The 10,116-nt window shown below is 42.5% G+C and overlaps 1 protein-coding gene and 1 long non-coding RNA gene across 2 annotated transcripts in view; both read left to right on the forward strand.

Annotated features, from left to right (window-relative positions):
• LOC308517611 overlaps positions 1-10,116 on the forward strand; it is a 775,374-nt gene that overhangs the window by 633,133 nt on the left and 132,125 nt on the right. The gene's annotated exons all lie outside the window — the stretch shown is intronic.
• MEGF10 (multiple EGF like domains 10) overlaps positions 1-10,116 on the forward strand; it is a 124,450-nt gene that overhangs the window by 62,393 nt on the left and 51,941 nt on the right. The window contains exons 5-7 of the mRNA XM_081088822.1: positions 3,493-3,739; positions 5,649-5,769; positions 9,977-10,113. Of these exons, the coding sequence (XP_080944948.1) occupies positions 3,493-3,739; positions 5,649-5,769; positions 9,977-10,113 (505 nt within the window). The remainder of the gene's footprint in view (positions 1-3,492; positions 3,740-5,648; positions 5,770-9,976; positions 10,114-10,116) is intronic.

Consider the following 10,116-nt stretch of genomic DNA (forward strand, 5'->3'; position numbering starts at 1 on the left):
ATCAACTGAGTGAATTTCAGCACCCAGCCCACACCATAGGGCTGCAGGGTGAGAGGAACCAGTGCTCTACAAGGTGTCGCTAAGGGTTGTAGTGGGGACTGTAGTATAAAATTCCTTTTATTTCCAAGTTATTATGAGAGCTTAATAGAGCGAGCTGTCCGTGCTCACGTCTGAGACCCTTATGAAGCGTCTCCTGACACATCTGCAGGAGTCTGGGCACAGCACATCCGACAGCCCACTTCTAGCTGTTAGCACAGTAAGAGCTGAAAATGAGTCCTCGCTCTCTTACTTGCATTTGGGTTTTTTTCAATTTAATCTGAATCAAAATCTTGTTCATTCACCTTTTGCTTTTATGATATTCGAGCTACTTCAATGTTAACTACATTTTCTTAAGTGGTCAGTGACCAACCTAGTCACTTTTTCTTGAGAAGCAAAACACTTCCCCTTTGAGATCAGAGTGAGATGTTAAGTAAAATGAATCAGATGATTTGAGTTCAGATTCTTTCAAGACTGCCTTTCCAGGCACAGTACTTGAACTCAGGATAATTGGTTAAGCTTGGTGCCAAACATAAGGAAGCCATTCTGCCTATTGTCCAGGAACCAGGGAAGAAAGCTGGCTTTTGTGCGATGAACCGTGTCACTCACTGGGATCCGTTGAAAAATGGATGCGTTGACGTGGTTAAATATGACAAATGAAGAAAGGAAGGAAGTCACGGTGATGCCTTAATTCAAGCCAGGCTTCTGTGTCCCACTCTTCCACTTTTTGACTGTTTGTCTGTAAACTTCTGTATGTGGATTTCCCCCCAGCATAGCTCCTGTTGGTGACCAGTGAATATATTGTGAGGCCCATATATGAGGGGCCTTTTAGGGAAACACATCCCCCATGTATCATGGGCCTTTTAGGAAAATACAGCCCGCGGGGAGAAGCTGTCACTTCAAAGCATACCACAGTGCTTAGCTAGAGCCAGGAAATTAACCATATCTGCATGATAATATTCCTTTAAAAGCCTGAAACCCTTTCTTTGATGCTGCTAGTTATCAATCCCTGCTATATACTTGCTTCTATCATGAGATATATTTAGGCTTTTCATTTTTGTTTTTGAATTGAATCCCAAGAAAATAGAACTGGTCTCTCTGCCTGGCTGTTCTGCTGGGAGAGAAGCAGTTGAATGGGATGTGGAAATGGGTCAGAGGAGAGGAGAGACCAGCTCTGACCCCTGCACCTTCTTCCTGCCACTCACCTGTTGTTGTCAAACATTCTGTAAAACACATGGGCTCGGCCCCCGCTTACACAGTGTCACAGTGGGGAACCAGCACTCTAACTCATCATGATTTTTTTCATACCTTTGACATCATCTTGGTGCCATTATGAAGGTAATTTTGTTAGCTAAAATTGTTTTTTTGTGTCAATCAATTAATCCTCTATTATACATAAGGGGAGAAAGTAGGTATTTAGTATATGACGCTCCTGGAAGTTGAGAGGATATGGGAACTTGGAGAGGGTGTAGCAAAGAAAATGAGTGAAATTGAATAAACTTTAAAAAAATAAGTAAAAGTATTGGGACTATAATATCTAGTCTAGCAAGAGCAAGATCAAGGATGCATTCATATTCCAGGGATAAGATCACTTATAATATAGAGAACAGTGGTGAATGGGCTGTACTGTAAGGAGAACAGGAGAAAAAGGGATCAAATTACAGGATAGCAGATTTGTCTTACGTGGAATGAAGATTTTTTCCTTACTCTTAACATCGATGGGCCAGGAAACACATTATAAAGAACTATGGAATTCATTTTAGAGGACCTTAAAAACAGGATAGATTCTCCCTGGGATCACTGAAAGGATGTAAAAGAACATACAGGTAATTAAAAAAAAAATTCTAGATTGAAAGAGTTAGAATTGAAAAAAGAATTTCTTTATCCTTATCCATAAGCAATAAAAGAAACAATTCATATGAATAACAATTAGGCTTAAATCTCATCTTGGAAAGACCACCTAATCTTATTTTCTGAAAGAACATTGTGAGTTCTTAGGTAATTGCTTTCTTGATCTGCTTTAGGCTCAAGAATTCTCTCTCATTGTTTTTAATTGTGTTAAAGTATGTTTACTAAAGTACTAATGAGACCAAAGCCATACTGATTAAAAACAGAATTATTCAATTCAACCTTTTGAGAGTATGGAATGAAAGGTAGGTTCTCATATTGGAAGATGAATCCTGTATGTCTAATTTGTTGTTTGCCATGTGCCTAATTTTTGTTTGTTTTCTTCCTCAATAGTTCATTTCAGTCCTGTTGAAGTTATAACATTTTTATGAAATGACACTTTTTTCCCCCCATAAAAGCAATTTATCCTAAGAGCTCTAGGCAGGGTGCATCTTCCCTTGTGATTTTTATAGCATCTAATTAATAAATAAATGCACGACTGGCTAGGCAGTGCATATGAAGAGTAGGTTTTGCTTATCATCACCCTTTATAATTTTTAGACTGTTTGGGGTTGAGGTTTTTTTCCCTTCCCCGCTCCCCTTTTCCTGCTCATTGACTTGAATTACAGCTGCTCTTCCTTTTCTTTGCAACTGTACTTTTAAATCTATCTTTCAAAAGTTTTTTTCTGCCTTTGGCTTACCTGGTTTCATGTGCCTATTTATTTTGTTATTTGCTGTCGATTTTCTGTTTCATTGTTGTCTTATTTTTAATATAAGTCAATGAATTTAAACATTTTAGTCAAAAATTTTCCTGCCTTTTCTGCTTATGTCCCAGCCACACAGATTTTGATAGATACTTTGAAAACAAATCAGCTTGGAGAGAGCTCAGCTCAGACCCAGAGCAGGGCCAGTCCACGCCTCCACTCCGCCCGTGGGTCCCCTCTTGGTCTTCATGATCACACACTGAGGTCAGGCCCCTCACTGACCTGACCTCCTGCCATTCCTCTCGCCCGGCACTCCTGCCCCTCACTGTCAGCTCCTTCCTGCCCTTTCCTGACACCGTAGCCAGTGACCTTACTAGGAGACATATCTGCAGTGTTCCTCGTTGCTTAAAATCCTTCACTACCACTTCCTTGTCCAAAAGATGCAATCCAACTTCTTAGTGTGCATAAACGCCCTGTATGAGCTGACCAGTGACCATTCCCACCTGCCTGGCCAGCCTCATCTTCAAACCGCCCCCCCCCCCCCACACACACACACACCCTCCCCCAGCCAACCACTCTCACACCACACTCCACACTCGGGGGCAGGGAACAGGCTGAGCAAGGCATGCAGCTGGAACGTGGAGCTGCGCTTCGCAGTGGAGTGATGGGAAGTGGCGCACCTAGTGCTGAGCATCGGTGTGTGAGGCATCGCCCTGGGTGGGTGCTGGGGCCCTGACGCCCAGCTAAGGAATGGCGGTGGAGGGGTCCGTAAGCCGTTTTCTCTGAGAGGGGAAAGCTGGTTCTGAAGAGGTTGCCATTACCCTCCCCACACTCTGATGCCCTCGTGTTTCTCTCCCCCACCTCAGCCTGCGATGGCGATCACTGGGGGCCGCACTGCAGCAGCCGGTGCCAGTGCAAAAACAGGGCCCTGTGCAACCCCATCACGGGGGCCTGCCACTGCGCCGCCGGCTTCCGGGGCTGGCGCTGCGAGGAGCGCTGTGAGCAGGGCACCTACGGGAACGACTGTCACCAGAGATGCCAGTGCCAGAATGGAGCCACCTGCGACCACGCCACAGGAGAGTGCCGCTGCCCACCCGGGTACACCGGAGCCTTGTAAGTGACAGACCGCTGGGCTGCGTGCAGAGCTCACCCCTCCCTGCACTCATGCTGCTGCTGCCATCCTTTCCTGTGCTTCTGTTTCTGTTGCTGCCTGAAGAGTCATTGAGAGGGCAGGCGTCCAGGCACAGAGGTGGGATCAGCAGTGATGGCCACGAGGTGATCCTGCTGTCTGACCCTTGAGCACCAGAGCCCAGCAGAGTCTCAGGACCAGCTTCCATGCTTTGCTCTGGGCAGGATGAAGATAGAGCGGGCCAGGATGTTGGGCTGGATGGCCAGTTGGGGGTTGCTGGGGCAGAGTTGACGTTCCGCTTTGATTCTCCCACAGTCACATTCCTTTTACACCACTGGTGCTAATGGTCCACGTTTTCCTGTTCCGTGTGGCAAATTAATTAGCTGGATAAAACTGGATGGGTTCAGTGCCTTAGAAAAGAGGAAAGGGAGAAGTTGTTAGAAATAGCCCACGATAAAGGGAGAACTGGGTTCATTAATGCCCATAGGTACGTATGTTGCTTTGTGAATATAAAAGTCTATGTATCACGTCTGTATAGGATAATTAACTGCTTCCGGAGAACAACGAAGCAACTACTTAGCCTCCACTTTCTTTTGTTGGGAAGGACATTCTTCGCTTTGTACAGATGGTCCCCCCAACTTAGCAATGCTCCAACTTAACGATTTTTCCAATTTAGGCTGATGTGAAGGAGACACATTCAGTAGAAACCACACTGTGAATATTTTGAATTTTGATCTTCTCTGGGACTGCTGATAGGCTGTGATAGTCTCTGGTGACGCTGGGCAGTGGCGCTGAGCCACAGCTCCCCGATCACGAGGGTAGCCTCTGGGGCTCTAGAGCATGTTCATTGTGTTAGGTGATTTTGCCCAACTGAAGGCTAACGGAAGTGTTCTGAGCACATGTAAGGTAGGCTGCGCAAGCTATAATGTCCAGTAGGTTAGGTATATTAACTGCATTTTGAAGTTATGTTTTCAATTCACGATGGGTTTATTGGGATGTAATCTCATTGTAAGTTGAGGAGCATCTGTGATAGCAAACAGAGTAAGAGGCAGAATTTGCCAAAAAAAAAAAAAAAAGTAGGAGATGGAAAAATCTTGTTCCCTTACTGAGAAAATTATAGTTGTAAATCATAGAACTAGAACTTGGGGGAAAATGGGGCTGATTAGGTAAATACTTCCCGCTGACAGTATTGGGGCTATAAAGTAGAGCTAGAGAAAAAGTGCATTAGCCTAGAAAGCCCTAATTTTCAGAAGAATGAATGGCCATCCCAAATGATTTAATTGTTAATATTGCTTCTATGGGTTTTTATTAAGGCTGCAATTGAATAGGGCTTTGGAAACTTGGAGCAGTTTCACCAGAGAGAAAAAATGGCAAAGGCTTAGAGAAGGTTGGTTCACACAATATGGCACAGGGGGTTAAAGGCATGGCAACCGGTCCATCTGAAGGAGAGGGTCTGAAAATTGTTTATGAAAAATATGTGCACAGAGTGGAGATGTGCAAACATTTCAGTCTCCTTCAGGGTTAGAACAAATGCACAAACAAAAGTAGATTTCCAGTGTAGCATGTGGGCTTTATGAAAGTTACATGGAAAGTTCCTGACACCAGGAGTGCTTTGCCAACCCGAGTCGTTCTTGGCGCGCTCAGAGAGGACAGATTCTCCTCAAATTGAAATGGTTTCATCAGACAGTACCCTAAAACAAAAGGAAGGACCAGGTGGCCCCTCAAAGACCCTTCCAGCCAATATGATCAACGGTCTCAGTGTTAATGAAATGAACAATGTTGAACAGAGAAAGCTGGTCTATTTTAGGACTCTGGGTGCTGTTGTGTCTGTGAACCTAAGGGTCGTGTGGTGGCATAAATAATGGTACCCTTTGTCACCCATTAATCCCTCAGCTGTGAGGATCTTTGTCCCCCTGGCAAGCATGGTCCACAGTGTGAGCAGAGATGCCCCTGCCAGAATGGAGGAGTGTGTCATCACGTCACTGGGGAATGCGCCTGTCCTCCTGGCTGGCTGGTAAGCTCCCTTCCTCCCTCCAAAAGTCACCTGCTTCAGGATACTCAGGTGAAAACGCACATGGAGGACTTTAGCACAAAATAAAGTTACACTCACAGTTAAAGATTCCAAAACTGGAAATACCCAACCACTTCAAAGCTGGAATGCTTCAGTCCAGAGACGGCAGAGGGCGATTCAATCCTGAACTTGAAGTGCAGTAAGGGCCCTCGTGGAAAAGATAGTAGGCCATCTGTCCTGCATTTCCCCTCAGGATATAAGAGGGAAACATCTCATCTTACATATGGCAGCCAGAGCTGTTAAACACTGTACGTACTTAAATAATCATTTTCATAATTATGTTCTGTTGATCACTATTGTTCTTTGAGACTGTTATTTTCAACAGAATAAGTGTTATATGAAAACGTTATCTGGTCATATCAATCTGGAGATACTTTCAGGGAAACCAAATTTCCCAAGTGTTGCAAAACTCTTTAGAGCAGTGATGGCGAACGTATGACACGCGTGTCAGAGGTGACATGCGAACTCATTTTTTTTGGTTGATTTTTCTTTGTTAAATGGCATTTAAATATATAAAATAAATATCAAAAATATAAATCTTTGTTTTACTATGGTTGCAAATATCAAAAAATTTCTATATGTGACACGGCACCAAAGTTAAGTTAGGGTTTTTCAAAATGCTGACACGCCGAGCTCAAAAGGTTCGCCATCACTGCTTTAGAGCCTTTAGCATCATAATCCAAGAGGAAGCTATAACCTACCACAATTGCCATACTTTGACCATGATACTCTTTCTTTATGTGACATCACACAATCTTAATGTGATATGCGATGCACAATGTCAAAACAGGTTTACTAGGTTTCTCTGAAATGAGGAAATAACATTGGTTCTTATTCCTCTGAGTTGGTTTGTGCATAAGTCTGCTGGAAGGCAGAAGAGTGAATGACCAATGTCTGCTTCCTTTATTAGCAAACAAAAAAATAAAAGAGCAATTTATTTCATGATCATTTTCTATCTCCATAAGGGTGGGAAGCTGCTCTTGTATAGTGAAGTGACTTCTTAATTGCCAAATCCATTCTCATTCCACTCTTTTATTCTCATTAGCTTCACTTCTCCAAAGCTTTTGACACTGCTTCTCATCCACTTCCCTTTGTTAATCTCTTTTTCCTCCATTTCCCTGATAACCCTCTCTCCTACCTCTCACTAAAGATCTCCTTTCCTAATCCTTCTCCTCATACAGATCACTTTATTGTATTATTCTCTAGGTTTCAGTCTTGTCCTTCTTCTCTGTTCTTGGTATAAGTCTCTGAAAATCTCATCTAGACCCATGGCTTTGACAATCATATACTGATTTTCCCAAATCTTAACTTGCCTAGACACGTGTCTGTCACTATCCTGTTAGACACACCAACCCAGATTATTATGTATGAAGCCACTGTCTGTCTAGGTCAGTGGTGGCGAACCTTTTGAGCTTGGCGTGTCAGCATTTTGAAAAACCCTAACTTAAGTCTGCTGCCGTGTCACATATAGAAATTTTTTGATATTTGCAACCATAGTAAAACAAAGATTTATATTTTTGATATTTATTTTATATATTTAAATGCCATTTAACAAAGAAAAATCAACCAAAAAAATGAGTTCCCGTGTCACCTCTGACACACGTGTCATAGGTTCGCCATCACTGGTCTAGTTGATGCCCAAGCTGGAGGCCTAGGAGCCAGACATGGGATGGAATTGGTTTGGTATTACCCGTGTTGTAGGCATGGAGCAAAGGAGAACTGGAGTCTAGTTCCCAGGAAAGTCATGGGAAGTAAGGGAGAGGTCAAGATGTTCAGACCACTGGGACAAGTGGAAACCAAATACCAGACCCAAGGTGAGAGTTAGAAATGGTAAACAAGCAAGACAAGGTCTGATTCTGGAGGCAGAGCCTGGAGAAGTTCCATGAAGTGGTAAAGTGAGAGTGAGGGGCCTTTTATTGGGCACTGATGATAAGGTGGACAAGGGATCATGGAAGGAGCACTGAGGTGGTTCAAGCAGGCCCATCAAAGTCAATATTAATAAAACCAAATTTGTACACCCAAGCCTTTCTTAAGCCTACTCCTCTTCTACTTTAAGAAAAAAAAAATCTTAGTTAAAACCAATATTTCTCTTAGTGGCCTAAGGTAGAAATGTTGAATTATCTGTGAATTATCTTTGACTCTTTCTCTTCTTTTACTTCTTATATCTAGCCTTTTGTCAATGCTGGTCATTGCTTTGTCCTTGGTAGGGGAAGGATTTTGCTAGAGAGAACTATGTGTTTTTTTAATGAGAAGCTGTAGATTTTATACTCTTGGGACTTTTGTTAGACATCAAATGTAGAGTTGCTTCATCTGAGATTGAAGCTTTCTTCTTGGTTGGGGTGGACATGATGCGGTATAGTGGTAACCACAGGCTTTGACTGTGAGTCCCACCCAGTAGGTGGGCAGGTGGCCATCTCCATCAGCCCAGTGGAGCCTCCTCTACACTCTGGGCCCCCTACCTGGTTTTGTATGGAATGTTTCAGGTCATCTTTCTCTGTGTGTAGTTGAGCTTCCATCTTATAATTCTTTTTTAACATTTTATTTGTGCTATCATCCTAGGTGCCTTTGAAAGATGAATATACCTTCCTATTACACACACACACACACACACACACACACACATATGTCAACCAGAATTAATGTCCTACTTAAAGCTGTTTGCCCACATTAATCCTTACTCATAAACAACATTTCAGCAGCATTTCTGAAGCTTATGTGGGATTGTTACAAGCTGAGTAGTTAGACTAAGTCCCTGAGAGAGTAGAATTGTCACCAGAACCCCTGCTTCCCACAGATTGATCCTTTGTGTATTATTCCTTCAGTCATGTTTATACGTTGTGCTCATGGAGGGATTAGAGTTATTTTTACATCTGTCCCCCTCACCACATTGTCAGTTAATAAGGGTTGTGACCTTATCTTTGATTCTCAGAGTTAAAGTGCTGTGCCTGGCACATGGTGATTCCCAGTTAGGCATTGATTTGAATAATCTCTCAAAGGTTTTTTTGGTTCCAAGAGTCTGTGGAAGAACTTTCTCTGTTTGTAGGTAGATAGAAACCACCAGAGGAGACTTAATTAGCACACCAACTGCCTTTGTGGGTAGCCAAGAGTTAGAGGAAATGTATTTTCTTATGCTCTCCAGAATAAACATTTACAAAACCATCTGGTGCTCACTAGCCTCCAATTTCAGAGTGCCCACAGTCTGCCTTTTTTTTTTTTTTTTTTTTGGAGAGAGAGAGAGAAGGAAAACAAAACAACAGCTTCCAACAGTTAAAAACATTTTAAAAATTCCTGTAATTTGCAATATGTTGTTTGCTCCAACAAAATCCCAATAAACAGATAAGCTATAAGGCCAAGTGAAGTAGAAAATAGTAGAGTATTTCCTAGATTTATTGGTCCAGTATCTTATTCTTTTCCACATAGAACAGGAATAAATATGACGAGACGGACAGCCTCTAGGGTGAGGACACATGTCCACGTTACTCCTGATTTTTCTTACCAGGAAATAAGGTTTCCTATTGACCTTGGCCCAGTAATGTTTGTTGAACCTGCTGAAAATAAAAGTGTTTTTCTTCTGAAATAAAATGTCTAGGTTCACATATTTTTAAGGCGATGTTATTGTTAATTCAGGTACACAAACTTTCAGTCTTATGTTATGCTACGTTACAAGAAAGAAAGCCAATGATAATGTGTATTTTCTCCAGAACATATGGTAAAGCACTTGGATATTTCATTTGCACCAGATGTTGCTGTGTATGTAATGGATGCTCAATAAGTATTGTTGACTTATTGTACTTGTAAGACACAAGGAAGAACACTTAGAAGGATTTATAAATTCCATAGATTACCATAATAACTTGATGTGACTCTATCTTAAGCTTTAGTTTTGTAATATGGGTGGGTATTTCTTCAGAATTCTATTCTGCCACCTTTGAATGTGTCTTGAGATTTAGGCTTGCTGAGTAAATAAGTCAGTTTAAATTTTCTAACATTTTTTAAGATGAATCTGTGTTCTCAAATCCCCTAAATTTCTTGCAGCTCTGTTCCCATATCCCTCCTTCCCTTTCTGTTTCCTCTCTTTCCTCCCTCCGTCCTCCTTTGGCCCTTCCCTGGCTGGAGGCCCATCTAATTTCCCAAGTCTCTTTGAATGCAGGGCACAGTGTGTGGTCAGCCTTGCCCCGAGGGTCGCTTTGGAAAGAACTGTTCACAAGAATGTCAGTGCCATAATGGAGGGTCGTGTGATGCCGCCACAGGCCAATGTCATTGCAGTCCAGGATACACGGGGGAACGGTA

The sequence above is a fragment of the Myotis nattereri genome (assembly GCF_964212035.1).
Source record: "Myotis nattereri genome assembly, chromosome: 4".
Taxonomy (NCBI): Eukaryota; Metazoa; Chordata; class Mammalia; order Chiroptera; family Vespertilionidae; genus Myotis; species Myotis nattereri.